The sequence below is a fragment of the Hyaena hyaena genome, unplaced genomic scaffold, assembly GCF_003009895.1.
Source record: "Hyaena hyaena isolate Hyena2069 unplaced genomic scaffold, ASM300989v1 scaffold_67, whole genome shotgun sequence".
Lineage (NCBI taxonomy): Eukaryota > Metazoa > Chordata > Mammalia > Carnivora > Hyaenidae > Hyaena > Hyaena hyaena.
In genome coordinates this window covers 1,282,854-1,308,637 of record NW_024080699.1, presented here as the reverse complement: position 1 = coordinate 1,308,637, position 25,784 = coordinate 1,282,854, and the positions used below count along the sequence as shown (strand labels likewise).

The 25,784-nt window shown below is 48.6% G+C and overlaps 1 protein-coding gene and 1 long non-coding RNA gene across 9 annotated transcripts in view; one reads left to right on the top strand and one right to left on the bottom strand.

The window, feature by feature from the left end:
* The window catches only part of FOXN3 (forkhead box N3), a 418,273-nt gene that overhangs the window by 174,516 nt on the left and 217,973 nt on the right, over nucleotides 1-25,784 (top strand). For 4 of the 8 annotated variants that reach the window (XM_039232480.1, XM_039232481.1, XM_039232482.1 and 1 more), the window contains one exon: nucleotides 13,003-13,559. In XM_039232480.1, coding sequence (XP_039088411.1) covers nucleotides 13,017-13,559 — 543 coding nt within the window. In that variant the 5' untranslated portion in view covers nucleotides 13,003-13,016. Of the gene's footprint in view, nucleotides 1-9,331; nucleotides 9,508-13,002; nucleotides 13,560-25,784 lie in introns of those variants that run through there. The other 4 variants (XM_039232485.1, XM_039232484.1, XM_039232479.1 and 1 more) reach the window with 2 other exon arrangements.
* Nucleotides 430-24,148, bottom strand: LOC120232073. The gene is made up of 3 exons (XR_005528491.1): nucleotides 23,955-24,148; nucleotides 7,192-7,296; nucleotides 430-725 (listed from the first exon to the last, which is right to left on the bottom strand). It is a non-coding gene; the product is annotated as an uncharacterized LOC120232073 (long non-coding RNA).

Below are 25,784 nucleotides of genomic sequence, written 5' to 3'. Positions count from 1 at the left end.
TGCTAAAAATTATTTGTAATCCCCCAAATTAAAAAAATGCTCATGGTGCTTTTATGCTCACTTATGGACATTTTGGCAGAATGGCCAAACATCTGAATCGCCCAATGTGCACATTCCCGGATTCCTTCTCACAAAGTGACGCTCTGACTCCTTGTTTCAGCTATAGGCTATATATAAGGCTATATTTAAGGCCATAGGCCTTTTTTCCCCGTGACTTTTCTTTTAAGCCCTAATCGTAGGGCCGAAGTGTTGTTCAGTGTCCTGAGTGCATGAAGGCTGAGTGCCTTGTGGAGAAAATACAGAAGCCTTGTTAGAGAATCTTTGTTCAGATATGAATTATAGCGCTGTTGGCTGTGAATTCCGTGTTTATGAATCAACGATACGTATTAAATAAGGTGTCTTTAAACGGAAGTAGGCTGTGGTTATATATTCATCAATTAACGAAAATGCTGTCACCAGCAGCTCGCAGGTGTGTTTCCCGTGTGTTTCCCCTAGGAGCAATAGTTCAGTATTTGTGAATTCATTGTTTGTGGAGACTTTATAGAACATAACTTCTGTGAGTAATGACAATCAACTATAGATAAATGGAGTTCAAGAGCATAGAGGGGCAGCGTTTTCTAGGGCAAGCTTCAGACTGCCCAAGTCTCCCTTGGAAGGGCAGGAGAGACAGAAGTAATTTTGGCCACGTGGAATGCCTCAGCCGGACACAGATTTTTCTATCAGATCTGGAAAAAAAAAAAAAAAAGATGTAACCACATCTGGTCTTTTATAAGCACAAATTGCTATAAAGAATCAATGGGAAAATAGAGAGTCAATTTTCCCCCTCCTCCACAAATTCTTGAGAGTATTTTCCCCTATCTTTGGACCTATGTAAGAGTTTGTAGTGAAAGTTGGATACTGAAAACCTATAAATTGAAAGCCTTCATACAACCAGACAAAAGACCCCATAACACGGGGTATGATGTGTGTTATACTTAGCAATTCTCCTGTTTGCTCAGAGCACCAGCCTTTTCAGAAAGGAATCATTTTGTCCCTTGTGATTGAAAAGATCACAAAATACTTTAACTTGGTGGAAAGCTTTGCCGATGTATTTCTTTTCCCCCAAACTCTTACTTTATGAAATGTTTGCCAGTTGTTTCACACACATAGCATATGAGAACGTGAAAGTGGTTCTGAATGAGGAAGGCTTTGCTTAAAATGGCTGGAAGATGTGGGGCGCCTCGGGCTCAGTTGGTTACATGTTGGACTTCAGCTCAGGTCGTCATCGCGTGGCTCTTGAGTTCAGCCCTACATCGGGCTCTGTGCTGACAGCTCAGAACCTGGAACCTGCTTCAGATTCTATGTCTCCCTCTCTCTCTGCCCCTCCCCCCTTCTCAAAATAAATAAATAAATAAATAAACTTAAAAAAAAAAAAAAAAAGACTGGAAAATGCAAATGGCAGGGAACACAGGGAGCCCGAGGCCAGGGTGGCCCACAGAATTTAATAATATGCCTGTAGCCTCTAATTTCAGCAATTTCCAGGTTTTCATGATTTAAAACCCTGTCCCAACAAACCCCCTGAATACAATGTTGCATATTCCAGTGCTTGTTTTTTAGTAAGTACTGACTGTCTTCCTTGTGTGTCAGGCATTGGGTTACTGTTTGGAGTTTACTGGATCATGGGGGTAGGCAGTCTGGTGGACACGTTAATAGTCTTCCTATGGTATCTCCCTCAGCCAAATTCTTAGAAGTTGGAAATTTAGGGTCAGTGGCTGAGCTCATTTAAGTTGTAATTGAACAACTGAACCAGGTCACAATCTTCCAGACACCCACACCAATGTTCATATGATCTTTCTTTCTCACCCTCTGCCAATCTGATAGGTGAAATGAGATATCACAATTGCTTTAATTTGCATTTCTTTGTTTTTACTGAGGTGCAGCCTCTTTTCTCGGGTACATGATCATTTTTGTTTCTCTTTTGGTTAATTTGCTCCTTTTCTCGTGAGGGTGATACTTTTTTTTGTTTCCCTCTTTGATTATAAGGGCTATAAATTTAAAATGTTAACCCCTTTAGCTGTGTATGGCACCTATTTCCTCATTTTTTAATCTGTCTTTTAACTTGATTTATGACCCTGGCACTGCACGCAGATTTTAAATTGATATGCAGTCAAATGTGTCAATATTTTCCTTTTGATTTTTTTACTTAACAAAAAACAGTGCTAAGTGCCAGGGCACCGTTATATGTGTTTTACAAATATTAATTCATTTGATCTTCATGAGAATCCTGTGAAGTGGGTTATTCTCCCTCCCTGCCCGCTTTTTTTTTTTTTTTAATGTTTTATTTATTTCCAGGAGAGAGAGAGAGAGACAGTGTGAGCAGGGGAGGGTCAGAGAGAGAGGGAGTCACACACTCCGAAACAGGCTCCAGGCTCTGAGCTGGCAGTCAGCACACAGCCCGACGCAGGACTCGAACCCACGAACAGTGAGATCGTGACCTAAGCGAAAGTCGGACGCTTAACCGACTAAGCCACCCAGGCGCCCCCCCCCCCCTTTTTTTTTTAAGATGAAGAAACTAGGGACGCCTGGGTGGCTTAGTCGGTAAGTGTCCGACTTCAGCTCAGGTCATGATCTCGCGTTTTGTGGGTTCGAGCCCCACATCAGGTTCTGTGCTGGGAGCTCAGAGCCTGGAGCCTGTTTCAGATGCTGTGTCTTCCTCTCTCTCTGCCCCTCCCCTGCTCATGCTCTGTCTCTCTCTGTCTCAAAATAAAATAAAAATAAAACTATAAAAAATTTTTAAAAAAAGATGAAGAAACTAGGTGGAGAGAAAGAAGTTAAGTACTTTGACTAAGGTCAGCCAGCTAGTAAGTAGGGAAGTGAGAATATGAACATAGTCCCAGGTTGTTATGCTAGCCATTAGGCTATAACACCTCTGGCCATGGTATTTTGCTCTGTGTGTGTGTATGCATGTGTGTGTATATATTTACCTGTAGTCACTTCATAAATGTTCCCCAAGTCTCCTAGATCCTTGAGGGCAAGAGCGACACCTCTTATCTTTCCAGGTTCCTTCCCAGTCCTCTCCACACAGGACTGGGCATAGAGTAGATAGATGCTTCACACATACTTGTTCAGTGAATGAATTGGCTAAATCTGAATTCTGGATCATTCCCTCACACTTGTGTTTGTGCTCAAAGAGGAGGTGACAGGCTCTGTGTTTCCATGCTGACTCCAGCAGGTGCCTTGATGAGCTTAGGTTGGGGGAGAGCAGGGGACCTGAACTAATGAACTTTACTCTACCAGTTTGGCTGTACTTTCCCTTACGACACATCCCTCCCTCCCTCCCTCCTCAAATAAGCCTCCTGGCTCTATTCCCTGCTGGAGAAATTCGAAGAAGCCTTTTCCCAGGCTACACCCTTCAGAACCTGTCATGTAAACACACACAGAATGCACAGGAGGAAAACCCAAGAGAGGATGAAGAATGAGCGCCAAGACCCTGGACCGATCCTTGAAACTCTCCAAGAGTGGAGGGCCTTCCAGCTGGCATGTTGGGTCTCTTTTACTTTTGTGCCCAAGGGAAGGAAGTGGGCAGCTTTTTTTTTCTTTTCTTTCTTTCCTTTTTTTTTTTTTACCGTTACAAACAGCATTCTCATATATTATCTCAAAGAGACTTAGTCAACCCACGGTTAAGGGGTTTTCTTTGACCATAATCTTCCCTTTTCTGGTATTTGACAAATCCTCCTGGATTTTCCTTTGAAGGCTTTCCTATGTTCATTTTTTCCAGTCTTGCTGACCGTTCTCTAACTCTCAGAGTGTGGCCCCTCAACCTCCAGCAGCAGCATCCCTGGGAGCTTGTTAGAGATGTGAATCTTCAGGCCACAGCCCAGACCCACTGAATCACAAAATCCAGGGGTGCGGGCCAGCAAGCTGCATTTTAATAAGTCTTACAGGTAATTTTGGTGTACACTCAAGGTTTTGGACCACTGCTCTAATGGGATCCTCCCCTCTTATCATTAGAACATTGTAAATATAATGGGTGCTCATTGTAGAGAATATGGAATATAATAGACATGCATGAAAGAAGCAGACCAAGGGGTGCCTGGGTGGCTCTGTCGGTTGAGCGTCCGACTTCGGCTTAGGTCACTATCTCATGGTTTGTGAGTTGGAGCCCTGCGTCGGGCTCTGTGCTGACAGCTTGCAGCCTGGAGCCTGCTTCTGATTCTGTGTCTCCCCCTCTCTCTGCCCCTCCCCTGCTCATGCTCTGTCTCTTTCTGTCTCTCAATGATAAATAAATGTTTAAAATTTTTTTAAAAAAAAAAAAAACAGAAAGAAGCAGGCCAAGAAAATTACCCCACAACGCTCCCACTCGTAGGGGAATACTACTTTAAATGTTTTATAATCTTCAAAAACACATTTAAAAAAAAATCTTTATTCCCTTTTGTATGGATTCTGGCATTGCTTTCTCAGTACTTCTGTGTGCTTTGGGTCTTTCATTTTGTTTCATTCCTCGCCCAAAACATATCTTATATCCACAATTCCATTTTCTTCTTTTTCTTTTTTAAAAATTGAGATATACTTGACATACAACGTTGTGTGTAGCTTTAAGGTGTCTAACATAATAGATTTGATATATTTACATTAAAGTATGATTGCCACTGTGGCATTAGCTAATACCTCTGTGGTGTCACATTGTTATCATTTCTTCTAGTGTTGAGAACAGTTAAAATTCTAGTCCGTTAGTTTATGTTCATAATACATGTTTCTTGTCAATAATCACTGTACTGTGTTAGTTCTCTGGGACTTATTTATCTACTAGTTCCAAGCCATTCTTCTTTTCAAGCATATTTCTGATAGTATAACTTCCGCACTCAAAAATATTCCATGAGTTCTTCTTGCCCTTTGAATTTGTGCATAGAAACTGCTCATCTTACCATTCGAGGGGTTTTGTCATACGATGTTCCCACTCTTATCCACTAATACTCATGCTCCATAAGGAACAAAACCCTTGCATCTCTGGCACCTAACACAATGCTATGGACATGGTAGGCAGTCAGTAAATATTTGTTCAAGGAAGAAATGCATCTTCTAATACAATCAAGTCATATTCGATAAATCTATACGTGCCATTTATTTCTCCAACATGGAACAGCGGTTTCTGCTGTAGGGCCTTCTTAGAATGTCTGGGACCCATCCTAGAAGAGTCTGGTCCATTAGGTTGTGGCTTCCTGGGTATCCGTAACAGAAAAGCTCAGCTCTAGAATGAGCCTTCCCCATTTCCGCAGGTCCAACACAAACCCATCTTTATTAGATATCCTCCTCCCAAAGTCACCCCCAGTCCTCTGTTGCCCAAAGATTCCACCATGCCCCTGGCCTCAGCTATTAGGAGGGGGTGGCAAGAAAGGAGGAGTCTCCTAAGTCAGGCTCAGCCAATCAGGTTATTTCCCTGAGAATTAAACCTTGTAGCGGAAGACAGAGGCAGTCAGAAGGTGGTGGGTGCTGAAGGTCAAAAGGTTATTTGGACTTGGGGCCAGCAGCCACACGCGGTCATACGCAAGCAGAGGAAGCCAACCTGTAGGCACAAGAGTGGAACAGATACGCAGAGGGAAGTAGGAAAGGCCGTGTGGTCTCAGAGGGAAGGAGAGGGAGGGGGAGAGAGACTGCCTGGGGACGCCCCGGTTCTCAGAAGCCCAGCCGCGCTGCCTGCCCTGGGCCGCCCTGGGCTCCTGCTCATGTATCTTCTTGGCTGGAGTCAGTTTGAAGGATCGCTGACCAGGACACTCGTCTTTGCCCGCCTGCCTCAGAGCCCTCCTCATATATCAAAGTCCCCAGTCTTCTCACCCGCCATGTTCTCTCACGGCTCATCTCTTCTGGTGCTACTGCCTCAAGGAGGATTGGGGGGCTTCACCCTGAACTATTCCATAAATAATCATGTTGGCCAAAGAGCCAGTGATGGGGAGAGGGGCTACCATGTTGCAGGGCAGAGCAGCGCGCTGCAGAAGAGAGAACAAAACATCAAGGGGAGGGGCGCTCTGCAGGCAGGAGGGGCCTGAAGCGCCACACGGACGGAGGGGAGGGGGGAGGAGCGACCCTTGGCGCTGGGGTCCAGGTCTTCCTGCTCCAGATACATGTGTGCCTCAGGCCCATGCCCAGAAGGCACTGTCAGAAAGGTCCCAGCAGGTCCCCAGCCAGGAAATGAATGTTGCCCAAAGTGAGGTCCAGGGCACACGGAGGATTCTGCTGTCAAAACATATTTATAGAACAATGCTTTCGACAGTTCCACCCAGTTCTGGGAGACTTCTCAGGGTCTAAGGCACAAGGTGACTGAAAAGTTCAAGAGGGGAATTGAAAATGGAGTCGTTCCAGAGAATTTGGTCCCTGCACCCTCTTGTCAGGGAGCATGTTCCAGAACTGGGGTTCTACGGGATGAAGAAGTGGAAAGGGCACTCTAAGCCTTCCTTTGGCTTTTGGCAAATACGTGGAACCCTCAGACAGACAGGTAGGCAGACATGAGTAGTCTGTTCTCCACATCAGGCCGTGCTGGTCCACCGCGTCCTCTTGAGAGCGACCCCTCTTGCCACGTTTGTAATGGGAGAGAGAAATTAAGGGATACAGATGGTCCCTCACTTAACGACAGCTCGACACACAATTTTTCGACTTTGTGATGGCGTGAGAGCAATACACATTCAGTAGAAACCAAACTTCAGATTCTGAATTTGGATCTTTTCCCCAGCTAGCAATGTATCATACGATCCTCTCTCAGGATGCCGGGAGCTGCGACAAGCCTCAGCTCGCAGTCAGCCATGCAATCAGTGGGGTAAACAACTGATAACACTACAGCCATTCTGTACCTATACAACCATTCTGTTCTTCACTCCGGTACAGTATTCAATAAGTTAAGATGAGCTATTTCAACACTTGGCATTAGATGATTTTGCCCAGTTGAGGCTAATGTAAGTGTTCTGTGGACGTTCAAGTTTAGCTAGGCTGAGCTGTGATATCCGGTGGGTTAGGTATACTAGATGCATTGTCGACTTAGGGATATTTTCAACTTAATGATGGGTTTATTGGGAGGTTAACCCCATCATCAGCTGAGGCAGGTCAGTATGTCCGAGAATGGAAGAAACCGAAAACAGGCAGAAGAAAGGCAGACTAATAAAAGACAGCTTATCTCACCTTACCCCACCCCCTGCTTAGGCCTTCTCCTGCCCCAAGTCTTACCTGTTTTAAAGGTTTTGTTCACAGTAGGATGGCTGGTTCAGACACTGGAGGCTAAATGGCTTGCAGGGAGAATTTTCAGAATGACATATTCCGCGTACTTGAACCCTGAGGACAAAGAAAGGACCGGAAGGAAAATGAACATGCCACGTCTCTTATTGTAAAGAGATCTCTAGCTCTGGTGTGAGTGTGGTTGGCCATGGGGAGGGCTGGGACCTGATGATGGAAGAGGAGGAGGGCGGGAAGTGTTTCTTCCACACTGGGTGGACAAGGGGCTTGGACAAAGGTCTCTGGCCTTGGTTGCTTTGATGGGGGATTCAGCAGCCTCAACTGCTATGCTGAAGGAGGGTGCCACTTACACTTCACTGGAGCTCAGCCGGGCTGTCGTCACCAGTTCTGACGCTCAAGAGTCTCTAGCGTGAGTCTGCAGATGTATCTAGCTTGCCTCTCTCACCTTACACCTTTTGCTTGGTGAGTTTGGGTAGGTCCCATCAAGTGTTCAGTAATTCAAAGGGGTGGGGCTGGATGACCTCGGGCTTCCCCTGGGCGGCCACCTTGGAATCCTCTCCTGGGTGGTATCTGCCATAGAACTGGTAAGTCATAAGGCCTGTGGGGAGTATCTTTGGGGAAGACTTGCCATCCACCAGTTTGAAGCTTTGTTAAAAAGGAATGACTCCCAGAACCATTGGGGTTTCCTTATTATTATTATTATTTTTTAAAACAAAATACTCAGAAGCCCTTGGGATTTTCTCTTCCCTTTTGGCTAGGTTAAAGGGACTGCAGACTCCAGGGGTTTCTGAGGGCGATCACTCGCGCCCTGCTCACTGGTTTTTCTGCAGCTTTCGGAAAGCTCAAAATGGCCGGCCCGTTGGCTCAGGTGGGCTCAGGTTGGGGGTGGGGGGGGCTTGTCACCTGGGCGTCTCTGTGGAGGCACCTACTGATATGGCTACGTGGGAGTGGTGTGCAATCATACTTTTACTTATGTCACCACCAGGGTGTCCTGTTGGACTCTCCTTTCGTCCTCTCCAAAGGCAGCTGGTTGGTGTGGCTTTAGCAGTGGGTGGCCGTTCTTTGGAGGAGCCCAAAGACTTGGAGTGATGGCCGCGCCGGTCGCTGGGTGGCCCTGCGAATTGTCTGTCGGGTTCCCGGGAACTCAAAATGTGAAGGCGATAAGGCTGGTTCTCGCTCGAGGTTTCTAAGTCGGTCGCGGCGCCCAGCGTTTCCCCACTGGAGAGGCCCCACCGGCGTGGCCTTTAGAACGGGCCTCTGGCTCGCCTGTGCGTAATGGCCACCCTCCCTCCCCAGGCAGACACGCGCCGGCAGACGACGGGAGGAGCGGCCACGGGGGCGGGAGGCTGCGGCGCCTTTGTGCCTTTCCTCTCCCGGGGCTCCAGGTGGGCGCTGGCGGAGGGCCGGGGACTGCCCTGGGAGCCCCGCCGGGACGCCGCAGTTGGGGACAAGTGGAATCTCTTCTCCCCCTCGCAAGTCTCGCCCGCATCGTAATTCTTTTTATTTTTACTTTCGAGCCTTGTAAGGCATGCGGAGGGGGTAGGAGCGTTCCGGCGACACGTTGCCAGCGGCGCAGCGCCCGCCCGCGTGGCCGGAGCCTGGGGAAGGGGCAGGCCGCGCGCCGCCCGCCCGCCTAGCCCCGCCGCCCACGGTCGCGGCCGCCCCGGGTCGCCGGGCCCCCCCGGCCCGCGGCGCGGCCGGAGGCGAGTCCGCGCGGCCCAGGCCGGCAGGGGCCCCGGCTGCGCCCCGGGAGCGTCCGGGCGCGGCGCGCTCGGGGTCGATCGCCGCGCGGGGGGCGCGGGCAGGGGGCGCCCCCGCGGGTCCGCACCCCGGGCCGCCGGCGGCCCGGCCCACGTTTTCCCTCTCTCCGGCTCCCTCCGCCCCCTCCGCTCCGTCCCTCCCCTCCGCGCCCCTCCCTCCCCGCGCTTCCCCTCCTCCTGCCTGGTCATGTGTCGCCTTTTTTTGTTTGCAGTGGAAACAATTTCTCGCCGCTCGGCGCGCCCCGGCCCGACGCGCCGCGGCGGAGGCGAGCGGGAGGCGGGACGGGGCGGGGAGAGCGGCGGGGCCGGCGGGAGGACGCGCGGCGCGCCCGGCGGACGCCGCAGGTCCCATGCCGCGCCGCGACCCCCGCGCCCCTGCCGCCCGCACCCGCGGCCGCCCCCCGCCGCCCGCCGCCCCGGGCTCGCCGCGCCGCGCCCGCGCGTCCGTAGCCGGGCCACCAAGCGATGCCCGCTGGGCGCCCGCGAAACTTTGTCGGCTCCCGCTGAAGGGCTGCGGCGCCCCCGCGCCCCCGCGCCCCGCTCCGGCCAGGTGAGTTTGCTCCCCACTCTCGCCGGCGCCCCAGTGGGATTGGGGTGAGTCGGGGTGGGGGCGCTCGTCCGAGGCCGTCCTGGAGGCGACCTCGCCGCTCTCGGCAGACGAGGGACTCCGCAGTTCCTGGGGGAAGGGCTCGGGGTGGGGGGCCCGGCCGGGCGGGGGGACGGCAGCCCCAGAGCGGGGAAGTTGCCGGGTCCGAAGAGTTTCCTGCCCCGACGTGCGGGCTGTTTCCCGGTGCCTCGATTTCAGAAGACGCCCGAAAGGGGCAGAGTTGGTATTGTCCGCGGAGGACGGGATCCCCGCCGTTCCGGGCCGGGGGAGGGGGTGCCGATCTAGGGGAGACCCCAAGATGGGAAACAGGCTCCTAACAAAGATGCCCCCTCCCCCCAAACTGTGCAGGCTTGGCACTGGCAGTCAGCGTCTCCCGAGACCCCTGAGGCCCGACCCCTCCTCACCCCGACTCTCTAGGAAACCGTCCTTGGGCCCTGGAGAAGTTGGGGGGACGGCGGGCTTTTATTGATGTGTTTTTAAGGCTCGCCGCGGTGCGGCCAATAAAAGGTTTATGACATCTGACCGGCAGTGAAGGTATGCGAGCTCCCAATTGCCCAGTATACGGGGAGCAGAGCAGTTTCCTCGTTGCCTGGCAACGCCGCTGATTGACGCGAAACGCAGCCAATCGCCGCTCCCGCAGGTCCCCTTGAAATGTTTTTGACAAGTACAGTAGACGGGAGTGAGGCGCGTGCGTGCGCGCGTGCGCGCGCGCAGGGGGGTGACCCGGCCCCTCCAAACTCGAGACTGCCCTGCTCGTCTTGGAAAGCTCTTAACTTTTTAAAGTTCACTTCCAACATCTGTTCAGAGCTGGGCCAGTAATGTGTTTGTCAGTTATTTGGAAACCTTCTGATAGCGGGCAAGAAACTCGCTTTCCTGCTGCATTTTCTCCGTTAAAAAGCAAATAAGGTAACAAAACACAGCAAGTCATGTAAAAACAAAAAGAGAGAGAGTGTGTGTGTGTGTGTGTGTGTGGAACGGAACCAATAGCAAACCTAAAAGTTGTAAGGAGGTCACTAATGAATAACTATTTGCGTATCTGGTGGAGCAGATTAAAAATGTTTGCTTAACTGCGGACTCACGTGATCCGGATTCTCTCTGTCTCCCTCTCTCTCTTTTTTCCCCCCTCTAAAATAGGAGGGAAAATGATTTGGCAAATTATGTCGTTAGAGTATAATAATGGAAAACTCCTCAGCTGTGGTTTCTGGGAACTGTTTTTTAAAATGGAACTGTGGTGATCAGCAGCTCTTGATACTATTCCCGCGAAATGCTGGATTTATAAAGATGCAGTTAACAGTTGGAGAGCAGGGGGGATAGAAACACAAAGCAGACAAACGATTCAAGGGCACTGAAGCCACATCACCCTCTTTTCTCGACAGTGCCACTTTTCTAATAAAGCCATATTGCTGGCAATGTTTGTCTAAAACAAAAGAAAACATGGAGTATAGTGTGTTAGTTCCTTTGGGAAGCTACTGACAAATAAGCAAATTGAAAAGAAAGAGCAGCATGTTGTCATAGCAACAGTGCAATTAAATTACTTTACTGTCAGCCATGATATAATTTTCCTGTTTGGAAGCTCAGGAGACAGAAAACTTTCATCTGGAGCCGAAGTTGAATTCAGCGGCTGAGTAGTTCTTCTGCTTTGCACTCTACCGTGTGGATATTCCTGGTTATCAGAAACTTAGGGTTTTTTTTGGTGGGATCTGGGGAAACTTTGAGAGAGACAAGCCTTGCTTTGATTTGTTCATAAAACAGGTAGAAGCATTAGCAGATTGGTCTCTGTCAGAGCCCCAAACCTGAAAGCATTAGCTTATTCTAAATTGTGTCCTGGACAACACAGGTTAGTTTCCTTATTTGAAAGAAAGAAAGCTTCCCTGTGGGTGAACCTGAGGTATGTGAATTGCCCTGCCTCTGTCAGACTTTGATGCCCGAGGAGGTTTTCTCTTCTTGGAGTTGGGCATCTCGTAGCAGCTCCAGAGAGCTTTCTCACGCTTCTGCCCGCAGGTTTGTCTGTCTTCTCTTTTGGAAGAGGGAGGGTGCTGCTGGCCGCCCTTTGGGTGCCTCACATTATACTTTCTAGAATCCCATTCTAGAGCTTCCCCTGCTGAAGTGGCAGTTACTTTCAGCATAATGTCAATGGACATTTAGAGCCTTAGAATGATCGTGTCTGCTTTTGTGTTCATTCTTTTCTTCTAGGTAGATGGCTTGATCTTCTTACTCAGGGGGAAAAAATAAAACAGACATGCTTCTTAAACCAAGCACATTGTGTGAGTGCTACTAGCGGACAGTGGGAGACCTCTTTCATTATCTTCACTGTTCTCTCTGTCTTACATTGAGTACTCGAGGGTTGAATATGCTTTGTATCTATCGGGGTCATTCTGTTGGTGGACTTGCTACGTCCTCATTTTCTTTTCTCCTCAAAAGTTGCACTCCCTGTTCTAGGTCATTGATAAAAATGGGGGTGGCCTGGAGGGGGGGTGCGGAATAGAATTCTCTAGCAATTTTTGTGGATCTGCCTTCCAGTCTTGAAGCTGCCAGTTGCTCTTTGACTTTTGTTTCCCACCAATTCGTGGCTCGTCTTCACATTCCCACTTATTCGTGTCGTGCCTGAAGTTACTCACTTTTCCATTGCGGGGGGGGGGGGTGGGTGGGTGGAGGTAGTGCCCCAGCTATTAAATGTCCTATTCCCCTTCAGTTCCAATCCCCCGAACTCCTGCTTAGTACTCTTTAGACTCGCCAGCTGTAATCACAATTGCAGAGTGTTGGGTCATGACTTGGGGAGAAAAGATACAATCAAACCACGACCAGACGATGCACACTGTGGTCACACTTGAATTCTGAGGCGGTTGTCATGGTTTTCATGTGGCGACAGCTCAACTTAACCTGAAACACCTGGCCTTAAACTTCTAGGCATTTTCTTTTTCGGGGGAAGGATAAACCACGAGACTGTCATAACCCAAAGTGACAGGAGTGGTGCATTGTGCTTACTCTGTAGCGTTTCTCGTGAGGCTTGAAGGAATTTTACCTGTCTCTGTAGTCACATATTTAGAGAAACTGAGGCACCAAGACATAACTGCTTTTCCCAGGGTCCCAGTGAGAGTCTGCATAAATCCGGGAGGAAGGCTTTGTAGATTTCCCATTCTTTTCATGATGCATGTGCATATTAAAGGTGCGGTAAATATTTCCAGTCTTGTATTTTGGAGGAGGTGCGGAGTCACTGTGCCGCAGGCGTGGCGGACACATTTTCCTTAAGGGGGCTTCTCCCTGCGGTGGAGTTGTGGGTTCGTGTTACCCAGCGTGGGAGCCGTGAGATGATGTTCCTGCAGGACCAGGGGCCCAGAGGTGGCAGGGGCGGGAGGTGGGCCCCGTAGAGTTAGGAAGGCACGACGCCTTTGTTGTGAGTGCCACCAACTCCTCTTTTCTCTGTAATGTGTTTACTAGGAGCCTTCACGTAAATGGGTCCAGTCATGCCTCCCAGTAAGAAGCCAGAAAGCTCAGGAATTAGCGTCTCCAGTGGGCTGAGTCAGTGTTACCGGGGCAGCGGTTTCTCCAAGGCCTTGCAGGAGGATGATGACCTTGACTTTTCTCTGCCTGACATCCGACTAGAAGAGGGGGCCATGGAAGATGAGGAGCTGACCAACCTGAACTGGCTTCACGAGAGCAAGAACTTGCTGAAGAGCTTCGGGGAGTCGGTCCTGAGGAGCGTCAGCCCCGTCCAGGACCTGGATGACGACACGCCCCCGTCCCCTGCCCACTCTGACATGCCCTACGATGCCAGGCAGAACCCCAACTGCAAGCCCCCCTACTCCTTTAGCTGTCTCATATTTATGGCCATCGAGGACTCTCCGACCAAGCGCCTGCCAGTAAAGGATATTTACAACTGGATCTTGGAACATTTTCCGTATTTTGCGAACGCACCTACTGGGTGGAAAAACTCGGTGAGACATAATTTGTCGTTGAATAAGTGTTTTAAGAAAGTGGACAAAGAGAGGAATCAGGTAAGCCTCTGTGTCTGGAACGCGAGTGTTTTCTTTTTTAAATGTGTAATTTCTCTCATGAAAAAACATTAAGGAATGTAAATTCACCGCCCCGAAGGAGTGGTTATAAATGGGCGATTTTGTTTCATTCAGTTGGTTGCGAAGAACTTCCTTTTCCTTGAGCGTGTCAGTTACAGAACGTTTTTAGCATTTGTGCCACATTGAGGGTTTCCCACTCTGGTACCCAAACAGAATCCCAGAACCGTGGTTTGCACCCCCCATGGGTTCTTAGTGTCACCCCTCAGTGTGGATGGGTCCCTTGTTGTTTAGAGTGTCAGCACAGGTCCATATTCCAAGGACGGCCACTAACCCTGCGGGATGTGCGTATACATTTGAGGAAGGGTGCTGCCCCAGGCTAGTGAAAAACGGTAGTTCTTTTCTTAATTTTTTAAAAAATGTTTTATTTGTTTCTAAGAGAGAGAGAGAGAGAGAGAGGCTGCGTGAACAAGGGAGGGTAAGAGAGAGAGGGAGACACAGAATCGGAATCAGGCTCCAGGCTCTGAGCTGTCAGCACAGAGCCCGACACGGGGCTCGAACCCACGAACCGTGAGATCATGACCTGAGCTGAAGTCGGACTCTCAGCCGGCCCAGGCGCCCCTCTTCTTTTCTTAATATTAACTTGGGGGAGAGGCAGCCTCCAGGATTCTGGAATAAATGGACAGTAATGGACTTTGGGAGGTGACCAAACAACACACTCCCGGGCTCGACAGACAAAGACATGAATTGCCCAGACGGTTCTCATAAAATCAGGCGAACACATAAGTGTCTGGCAACTTGTAAACACCCCGAGTATGAAAAGTCAGGGTAAGGTCCCCATTAGAGATGGGCTTCAGCAGGATTGAATTCTGACTGTAAAGCCTCAGCCCAAGTTCCCTGGCCCTGCTAAAGCGAGACTGGGGACGATAATTTGCTTTTCCTTTCCTGTAAGGACTATAACTGTGGATACAGTAGCAACAGGACTGACCATTAGGGTTGGACCACAACACTGTGATCTGACTTCTGAGTCCTAGAAAGTAATGCGGCCGCACCGGAAACATAAGCAGAGAAACATTTTCCCCATGGAGCTCTCGCATTATTACTGTTTTTCAGCTCGGTTTCTCGTGGTAGGAACATTGCCTCGTGCAGCTGCCAGTCTGCTTTCCACCCTTTTTGAAGCTCAAGCTCAGGACCTCCTATCGTGCGGGGTCGCTGGCTGTGCAGCGTTGGGACCTTTCTTTCTCTCCAGAAACATGTTCCTGTTTCCAGTAGGATCTTGGGCCTGAGAAAACTCTGCTTGTTTGGGGCTTGGAAGTGGCAAAGCCCAGTTCTCCTTGCTGCAGCTGGACACTTTTATCTGCACATGCTGCTCACGTGGAGTTTATGCTCAAGATGGGGAGCGGGCATGCACGGAAGGGGGTTGCCTGGGAACACCAGGAAAGATGCCCACACTCAGGAGCCTTTGACCTGTGACCTTTGACCCTGGTGCAGGGGCTGCCTGGGTCTGGTGTGCAAATGCGGGTATTCCCCAGGGCCTTAATTTTACAGAACTGTGACGATTGTGGGGCGCTTCTCTTATCCCCGGGGTGTCCACTGCTCTCCTGCCTCCCCTCCACATCTCACAACGGGCATTTGGAGACCGGCCTCAGGACTCGGCCTTGGTGACTGCCCTGCCCCCATTCTCTGAACCAAAAAAAAATTCCCTCCACTCCTGTAAAGAACCATGTCTGTGGTACTGATAGTTTCCACATAGGTGAGTCCTCGTGGTTAGGAGGAGAAAATCTTAGAAAGCGATTCCAGGGTTAGCATATAGAGAAGGAAGTGCTGATCAGGTCCCCCAAAGCCACACGTCCCCGCCAAAGCCACGGACGGGCTTTCACGGCGGTGTGAGCCTAGTGTGTGTGCTACTGCATGCCTGCCTCTGTGTCCGCCTTAACAAGTCAGATCACATACAAGCCATGTAGCCAGTGTTCGCTCTGAAATGTTAAACAGGAGCAACTCCAGAGGATGCAGGGGGACTGGGGAGGATTATTCATCAGCCCTCCGAGCGACAGGTGTGTCGGACGGGGGCCTGTGCACCCCCCACCCCCAGCCCTGCTCTGGGAGTCGGGGTTTCCAGGGGTGGCGATTGTCCTTCTGAACAGACCGAGAGACCACCTGCTGGAAGGGAACCGTTCTAAGGTCACTCGTGAAATGTTGAGTTCTGGCTTCTTACCCACGCTGACCTGCATGGACGACTTTCTGATCACAGGCCCGGCAGTTTTGTGGCTGGGAGTCTGTTCCCATCATTTGTGATTTTTGTGAGAATAAAGCTGAGAGTGTGAGTTTTCCCCTTCTCTCCTCATTCCTTGGGCCACCCTCGGGCCAGCTGGTGCCTGCTTTCAAAGGCAGATTCCCGGGGACTCCCAGACACTGGAGGGCACTGGCACTGGCTCACCCACTTGGGGTTTTCTCCTGTGGCAAGCTGAGTAAATGAGAAGGCATTCTCCTTGACAGCGTTGCCCAGCGAAAGCCCCTTTGGCTGTACAGGTAAACTTGTTTTTTCCCCAGGGGACTTTACTTACTGGTAGCTCCCACACTGAGGTTGGGCCGTAACACAGGGACCAAGCGCACCTGAATGTTGGGGAGAAATACATTCGTTGAAGGGGAGAATGGAAGGCTTGTAAGTGGTATTCGCGGTTTTTCCTTTTGAAAGTGCGGCACCCAGTTTTCAGCTTGACGCGACTGTGAGAATGCAGAATGCTGTGTGATCCTTGTCCCCGAGGGGTTTGGAGTCGGTCCCTTGCAGGGCAACTGCTGGATGGGATGTTGGAGAGGGAACTTACAAGATTGCATCAGACTCACTGGTGGCACTTAGAAGCGATGAACATTTTTTGGCTCGTCCCTGGGCATTCTGATTCAGTAGGTTTGAGGTGGGCTGGGCACAGCTGGTGGTTCTGATAAGCTCCATGGGTGTTTCTGACTTGCAGCCAGATTTGAGACTCCCTGAACTAGATGCCCTTTTGGGTTCTTTCCAAAGCTGAGATTTCATCAGGAACATCTCATGAATGAGTAAGTCGGAGAGAATAGACTGTTTTGCTTCTGTTTCCTCTCTCTCTTTTTTACGTTTTATCTCTTACAGGACTTAAAAAGATATGTAAGGGCTTGAAAAAAGGGCTACAAAAGGTAAAACTTTATTTTTAATCTTTAATCATGAAGAATTTCAAATATACATGTAGAGAGAGCAGTGTGAATGAATCCATATCACCCGCATTGCCCATAACCAGGTTGAGTGGTTAGCAAGGGTTTGTTGCCCTTCATTCATTGTTTTGTTTTGTTTTGTTTTGTTGCTCAAGTGTTTTGAAGCAGATCCTAGATCTCATGTTGTTTTATCCCAACATACTTAGATGTGTGTAAGAACAGTCGCCAGATTCTTCCATAACTTCCATCGCCAGCGTCGCCCCGAACAAAATGCACACTTCCTTGGACCTAATACCAGGTCCGAATCCAGAGATCCTTGAGGGTTTACAGAATACTCATTTGAATTAGGATCCAAATGTGGTTTATGCAGTGCAAGTGGCTGTTTTCATCCACCACAGCCCTGCGCCTCCCCACTTTCTGAGGTCTGTCCTTGTAAAGGAGACCATCCGTTGGGTGGTGAGGTAGAGTGCCCCATATTCTGTCAGCTTCACATGGATTGCATTTAGCATATTCTTCTGTCCCTCTGTATTTTCTGTGAAATGGAAGGTGAGTGCTCAAGGCTGGAGCATGTTCCGGATTTCTATCCCCAAAGAATACTTTACGGACAGCTCTTGTGTGTTCTCCCATCAGGAGAGCTGGTCGACCCCTCCTGAGGATGCCGAACTTCAACTGTGGGTTCACATGGGATCGGCTGTTACCGCCTCTGCAAAGTTTCCCATCAGCTTTTCATCTTAGGGTTTCATCTATGGATGACCTTTGTCCCAGTCAGTCGAGGTAGAGTTTCAGAGTCTGAGATTCAGTGTTATACCCCCTAAATACAGATCTTAGTTAGTACTATGAGATTAGCAAGTGCTGATCTCTCAGGCTACTTGCAAAGGAGAAGTAAAGTGGAGTTCTTTTTTATAGATGGGGGATTATAGTGGTTCAGGTATATGCGTTTCTATTTCTGTGCTTTTTCTTTACTCTCTTCTTACCAACTTACCAAGAAAAATTGTGGTCACAAGAGGGTTTATGAAGGAAACCTTGTACAAAGGTTTGTTTATTCTATGGAAGGCTGAGTGCTTCAGTTTTCATTTTTTTGTTTAGTAATCTCTGTGTGCACCTTGGGGCTCAAACCCACGACCCCAAATCACATGTTCTTTCGACTAGCCAGCCAGGTGCCCTGGATTGAATGCTTTAAGTACAGTTTTAACTTATTAATATGGGGAATTTCTCTTGGTTTAAAGAGGAGTGGCTTAGAAGCCACAATACCTGGTCCTACTTTTGGTGCTGGTCATGGTAGCTGTCTTGGGCCTCAGCTCTCTGATATGTTGGAACAGGAATTTGTAGTTGCTGGGGCTCTTAATTTGGGGTGTTCGGATGTCCGAGGCTCTGCAGACAGCCTGAAATTATTGACAACATGTCCTGTGACTGTGCATATCACATTTTTCCTTGAGGATCCCAAGCTTTTCTTTCCTTTTTAGATTTTTTTTAAATGCTTATTTTATTAGTTTAAAAAGCAGTTACTTTATTTATTTTGAGAGTGAGAGAGAACACAGGTGGGGAGGGACAGAGAGAGAGGGAGAGAGAGAGAGAGAGAGAGAATCCCAAGCAGACTCCACACTGTTAGTGTAGAGCCCGATGTGGGGCTTGGACCCATGAACTATGAGACGATGACCTGAGCCGAAATCAAGAATTGGATGCTTAACCAACTGAGCCGCCCAGGTGCCCCACTTATTTTATTTATTTAGAGAGAGAGAGCGCAGGACAGGAGCAGAGAGAGAGGGAGAGAGAGAATAAGCTCCACACTCTCAGCACAGAACCCAGTGCGGGGCTCGAGCTCAAGAACGGTAAGATCATGACCTGAGCTGAAATTAAGAGTCAGACACTTCACCGACTGAGCCACCCAGGTGCCCCTAGTTTTTAGATTCTCTAATGAAAGCTCTAAGGAAAAGTGAAGAACCGCCTATATTTTTTAGCAACAGTAACAGATGTAATATGGAAAGACCTTTGAACTTTCCGTATGCAATATCCTCCTTCCTAACTACGGTCCTGTGAAGTAGGTCCTAGTTTTCTTCTTAACATAGGTGATGAGTTAAGCTCTGAGTGCCTAAGGAACTTGCTGGAGGTCACATAGCTGGTAAGGAGCAGAACAGGAATTCACCCTAATTCCCTCCAGTTTTGAGGGTCCTTATGCTTAAATTAACCTGGGTGCTTGATTAAACCTTCTCAGTTGACAGTCTATTCTAGATGAGCTCTACGTGCTTCCTCAAAGTATTCTATGAACATGAGTTATAGGGACCTCAAGTAACCCCAGGAAACCCAGAATTTACCTCAGAGCTACTGGATAGAGAAAGGTAAAAGTCATCTTTTTGTGCTGTTGAGATGGGGCCATATTCTGTCTTTGTCAGCAAATGGGCAGATGTGGCACGAAGCCTCCCACTACCCTCTGAGCTGCCTCTCTGCAGGGTCTGCCCTGGGTCACTTCTACCGGTCTGACCCAAGTTCAGAGTCCCCTCAATGCATAGATACTGTTTATATAAGCTCTCTCTCTGATTCCCAGCCAGCCGCCTTGATGCTTTGCTTTTCCATCCTGGTGAATGAAATTCTTTTCCTTTCTTTCTTTTTTTTTTTTTGAAGTTTATTTTCGAGAGACAGAGTGAGTGGGGGAGGGGCAGAGAGAGAGGGAGACAGAATCTGAAGGAGGCTTTAGGTGCTGAGCTGTCAGCATAGACCTGACGTGACGCTCAAACCCACAAACCCCAAGATCATGACCTGAGCCGAAGCCAGACGCTTAACCGACTGAGCCACCCAGGCGCCCCTCAGCAACCTTTTTAAAGTGTCTGTTATGACCAGTACCTACCCTGCTTAACTACACCAAGTGCCGAAAGGGTACGGTGTTGAATGGGTTGTGGCTATGGCCCCGGCCGGTGGTCCAGTGGGCCCCACCTGCAGAATTTCCTTCCAGCTTCCAGAACTCATCAGAAGAAGCATGCTCGCCTTCATTTACTTGTTTCCTATTTCTCACTTTATTCTTTCCTGGCTTTTCTGTTTCATAGTTACACTGCTTTTTCAGTCCCCACCGTGACTCCTGTTATTGACCTTGATAAAGACCTCTATAAGTCTTCTGGAAAGCTTGGTTTTCTGGACTCGAGGGCCCCCATTGGTGTATCTGTCCAGTAGCTCTCCCCATGAACTGTTCAAACAAAACTGTTACGTTCTCCTTGGCAGGGCTTTGTGGTGCCTGGTAGACTATGGGCTACTTCTTCATTGATGTCCTGCCTGGATATGCAACCAGCAAGAAATTGCTCTCAGAACCTCCCCTATTGAGCCGAAGAGCTTTGGGATTTCCCTTTGAAATCACTGTAGCTGCAGGATAATTCTCCGCAGTAAATAATATGGGAAGTTGGCACACTGACCTCCTATTTGAAAGTCATGGGTTTTGCGTCTTTCACAAATAGTGGTGGGTTGTTTGGATTAATCCATGCTCTCTCACCAAGCCCTTCATCATCTTAATGCTCTTAAGCTTTGGCAAGATGATGGCAGCTCTTAGATTTGCTAGAAAATTCCACCGTCTTCCCGGTGGACATTTTTGCACTTGAAACAGATGATTATATATTTTTAAAAGGCTAGTGTAATGTTTGTTTTGATGATACTGTAATTTGTTAGGCAGGTCTTCTGTTTCCAGATTTTGGTTTCATGGTCCCCTTAAAGGGTCTTATTCCTGTTCCCTAGTCTTGGCACTTTTGACTTATTTGTTGCTTGTCTCAATGAATACTTCTTACTAGCCCTGTGAGGATTTATCTTTTGGCCACATTCGGTTCAACCCTGGCCTGAAGTTACCGTCAGAATTTACCAGGTTGTTCCTGTGGAATGCCTCCATATTTGTAGGCCATCAGTAACTCTTTGCCTGCGATTTCAGGGACACCAATAGGTCTTTGCTTATTAGTTAGACTATTCTGTAGAATTATTTGGTAACGTGAAAAGTTAAGTTAAAAAGTGAGATATGGGGGCTCCTGGGTGGCTCAGTCAGTCGGGCGACTGACTTAGGCTCAGCACGCTGACGATCTCGCGGTTCGTGGGTTGGAGTCCCGCATCGTGCTCTGTGCTGACAGCTCAGAGCCTGGAGCCTGCTTCTGATTCTGTCTCTCTCTCTGCTCCCCCCTGCTCTTGCACTCCCTCGCTCTCTCAAAAATAAATAAACATAAAAAAAAAGATTTGGTTCTTGCTCCCTAGGAGCTTACATTGCAGGGACACAAGAGACATAAAAAAATAAAGAATAAGCCACCATGAGTTTGGGAAGCGCTTCAGATCCATAAACGGTAGGTGTCATTTGAGGTCAGAGAAGCTTCTCTTCCCCAAATGGGGCACTTGGAGCTGAGAAAAAGCTAGCAGTGGGCAAGTTTTGGATACTCCTTATGAGGGAAGTACTTGAATAAATTCACAAAACATTCTTCTGCTGTGGGAATGAGCATGTGACCAAGAATGGATTAGTTCGGATGAGGTTGGACTCTTCTAGAAAATCCAAACAGTAGTGAGTTAAACAAGCTAGGAGTGGATCGTTCTATCACATAAAGTAAATCTTGAGGAGTTGGACAGAGACCCACATTCCGTCTGTCTTTCTGCTCTACTGTTCTTAGTGCAGTACTGGTTTCTATTCCCAGAGCCTTCCAGGGTCCAAGATGGCATCAGCTGGCATCTTCTCCATTAGGAAGTAGGAAGTGGGGGTGTGTATGTGCAAGGAAGGACCTAAGGGGGTCCCGTTAAGTTTGCAGTTTTAAGGAGCTTTTTCAGAAAGCCCACAATCTGTTTTCATCGTATCTCATTGGCTATACTGTGGTCACATGGCTGCAAGGACGGGTAGGAAATGTCATCTTTTAGCTGGGCCCACTGCAATCCCAAGTAAAAATGTTGGGTTTTGTTACTAAGCAAGCATGGGGTTTTCTGTCACAGAGGTCTAGAGGAGATGAATGTTTTTGGACCCAGGGGATGTGTTGGAACAGTCAGAGAAAAGGAGGGAGAGAGATGGGTTGTCAGGGAGGTCATGTAAATAAGAGCGAGGGGTTGGTGGGGGAGCTAGGACTGGAAGGGGAAAGCTGAATTGTCCTGCTAACTTAACGGAAGCAGAGACGCCGACCCATTTTTTAAACCTTGCAGTTAACCAAGGTTTTGCTTCAAGATATTCTGGTTAAATTGCATTTAATATTTTCCAAAGCGGTAGCGTGATAGAGGTGAAGATGGAGTGTGTGCCGAGTATGATAAGAAGAAAAGCAAGGAAAATGTATGGTTGAAGATAGAGAGTAGCGTAAAGTTGTTTTTTTTTAAATAAGAACTTGCTAGTTTGCTCTGCGAGATTGTAGACCATTCCAGGAACCGAATGAAGTCTTTGATGTGTGTGCGCGCGCGTGCACTTGGGCTTGTGAACTCAGCGGGAGACCAGTAAATACCGGCCTGGAGACCAGTAAATACCGGCCTGGAGATTGTGCCGCCTCTCGGTCACCCTTCCGTCTCTTCCTCCTGCCCCCACTGGATAGGTGGGCACCTGCTCTGTGCCCGGTGGGCTCACGGGCAGCGTTGCCTTGCATTTATCAGAGCTCTGTGAAGTGCCTCGCGCAGGCTGTCTCTGCTCCTCAAGGGACAGGACCGATAAGTGATTTAACTAATGCCATTAGACAGAAAACAGCTAGCAGAGCGTTTGTACACTCTGTTTTTGGGAAAAAAGGCCAAGTCACGTGAGCACCACTCTAATCGTGGCTGGAGTGGGGAGGGTGGGTGGGGGGGAACCCAGGGTCTCCTGAAATCAGAGCGCAGCAATGTGGCACGGAGCTGGGGTGCACAGTCACACCAAGTTCTCTCAGAGTACTTCACGGAATGCCGAATTCTTTCCAGAGTCTTATGCAGATGCAAGTCATGTAAAGTGAGAACCTGTGTTCATAGCCATGATTCTAAGACCCCGCAGAAGCGTTAGTTTGCAAACTAAAAACTAAACTCTGCATTTACAAAAAAAGTAGCTCAGTCATTTTAGAAGCGTTTATCATTCATGCCACACATCTATGTGGAGCGAGAGGCACAGTTTTGTGTGCTGAGGATATCATGGTGACCTGCGATAGTTATTAGCTGGCTATTCCAGACTCTCCACAGGATAGGGAGAAGGGGAGAAGAGATCTATACATAGACACATAGATAATATATCAGATAGTTATAAACACAATGAAGAAAATAAAACAGGATATAATGTATTGGACAGAGGTGGGGAGGAGGGTGGGAAGTTTCCTGGAGGTGCTGACGGGGCCATGTCTTAAATGGCAAGAGGGATGCAGCCGTGCAAAGACTGGAACAGAGAGAGCAGCAAATGCAAAGGCCCTGAGGTGGCAACAGTTTGAACTGTCCAGGGAACAGAAGGAAGGCCAATAGAAAGCATATTAAAGAGGGAGAAGGAGATGTCTTATTTTATGTATTTTAAACGTTTGTTTATTTATTTTGAGAGAGAGAGAGTGGGAGTGTACATAAGCAAGTGCTGGGTGGGGAGGGGCAGAGAGAGAGGAGAGGGAGAGAGAATCCCAAGCAGGCTCCCTGCCGCTGCCCACGAGGAGCCCCACACAGGGCTGGGTCAATCTCATGAACCCTAAGATCATGACCTGAGGTGAAATCAAGAGTCGGATGCTCAACCGACTGAGCCACCCAGGCGCCCCAAGAATGACATGTTTTAAAGAGACATCTGGGAGAAGCATCTGTCTGGGGTTTGTTCCCATGGTACAGGTTAGAGATGACAGAAGCGATGCTGGCTGAGACCAGGATTGGGGATTGCAGATGAAGGCTTGTGGGCAAATGAGGCTTGGGAAGTGGGAGAGAGGTTGGAGCAAAAATTCTGTTTCGACCATGTTAAATTGGAGGTGGCTTTTGAACATCTATCTAAGAGGAGCTATCAGGTTGGGGGTTTGCTATATGGATTTCAAGCTTAATAGAGAAGTCAGAGCGGAGGTATAAATCTGGGACACTTTAGCGCTTAGTTGGTGGAAACTAAAGAGGATTTCTGGATTACCTCTCCATCAAAAAGGAGGAAAAAAATCAAACCTCCTATTTCAGTTCTTATTGAAAATTATATTTCCATTACAGTTTGACCGGCGAACTCATTTTAGGGTATATTCAGCATGGTGAATAAAAACAAAAGAGGTTTATACGTAGAGGGAGAAATTCAGAATCATCTCAGAAATAACTTACCTGTAGTTACCGTAGTTCCTGCCCTTCGTTTTGCAGGCAGGAAACAAACCTTTGCTTTTTGTGATGAGGCTGTAATTTCTAAATGTGCTCGGGGCCGGTGGCATCTCCGATATGATGAGAGAAATGCACGGTAGTAAACATCCCATTTAGCAAAGGCCCCTAGCCCATGACTTTTCTGAGATCCCTGCCATCTGGTCCCTGGCTGGAGAGAGGGATTTTTCTTGTATATGTGTTTCCATAGCAACGAGTTTGCCATTGATATGGAAAGTAAGCAGTTGCCGTAGCAACAGAGTTGCTGATGTGGTGGCTTCCCGGCTTTCAGGGAACGGATAAGCTGACCAGACTAGTTGAGATGCATCGTGTAAGGCAACGCAATGTAAGGCTGCACACGCTGGCCCTGTCAGTGTTAAGATCAGGTCTGCTGTAAAAGAGATCGCGGTCCCTCCTTCTTCCAGAAGGAAGGCTCACTGAGGTAATAAATCAGACAAAAGTAGCTGCTGTCGGTTGAAATAGATTATAAGAGGGATTTCCCAGTGGATTGTGTTTAGTTTCTCTTAAAGGAGAAGGTTGTAGTCAGGGCACATTTGGTCTCGGGGAAAAGCAAGCCACCCAGGTCGGCATAAGTAAAAGAGGGCTTGTCCCAAAGATATAATAATCAGTCCCACGGGCTGGCGGCGAGGAGCCAGCAGAGTGCATCTTGGGTCGCTGGTGATGGGAACCGGTCTGGGGGTCCCTCCGCGGCCACCAGGGATGCTCATCTTGCCTTTCTCTGCGCATGGGTCCTGTCTCTTCTTGGCAGTCTGGCTTCCTGTGTGGCTGTTGGTTTCTTCACACCGTTGGCGGGCTTGTGATGGAATTTTGGCGCCAACCCCCTCACTGTGATGGCCTTGGTTCCTGGTGACATCAGCGACACCATTTCTTTTTCTTTCTTTCTTTCTTTTTTTTATTTTTTAAAATGTTTTTTGAGAGAGAGAGAGAGTGTGTGTGTGTGAGCAGGGGAGGGTCAGAGAGAGAGGGAGATACGGCATCTTAAACAAGCTCCAGGCTCTGAGCTAGCTGTGAGCACAGGGCCCGACGTGGGGCTCGAACCCACGAACCGTGAGATCATGACCTGAGCCGAAGCCGGATAAGACTGAGCCACCCAGGCGCCTAAGCGCCACAATTTCTGTGCAGTGTCTGTCATCGTTCCAGACACACAGATTGGGGACTTCCTGGGTTCGATGATCAGCTCTGGTCAAAACCAGAGCAGGGTCCTCTGGCTCCAGGTAGCAGCTGGGACATCCCTTCCTTCATCCGGCCTGGGCTGGGGCTTGAGACATGCCTGCAATGAGACATTTTCTTGGGAGGCCTTTGGTATTTCAATGATGAAAATAAAAATGGTGAGGAACTTTTGACTCTTTTGTACTTTCTGCTTCCCTTTGTGTCCCCCAGGACACCTCTCACAGGTGATGGAGGCTAACACAGCAGAGGCCTCTGGGACTGTGCCAAGGCTCACTTCTGCCTCTTCATCATTTCTGTAATGACTTCATCTTCCTTACATTTTGTTTCCATAGATTTGGGGCTGGCATTTCCCGAACTAGCAAAGTTTTTCTTTGGTAGTTACTTCTTCCTTCCAGCTGCCCTCAAATTGCCTGTAATCACAGGGTTGAGTGATTACCCAAAATTATGAACTCTAGCCCCCTGTTCCAGACAGGAATAAATGTCATCTCCAACACAAGTTGTCCTGATTTTCAAGATTGAGAGATGGGATAATGGTCCCTGTTAACCAGCCCATGCCATCACATTGTGATTTTCAACATGGGGAAAAAATGTAATTGTTCTGTGCCGGGG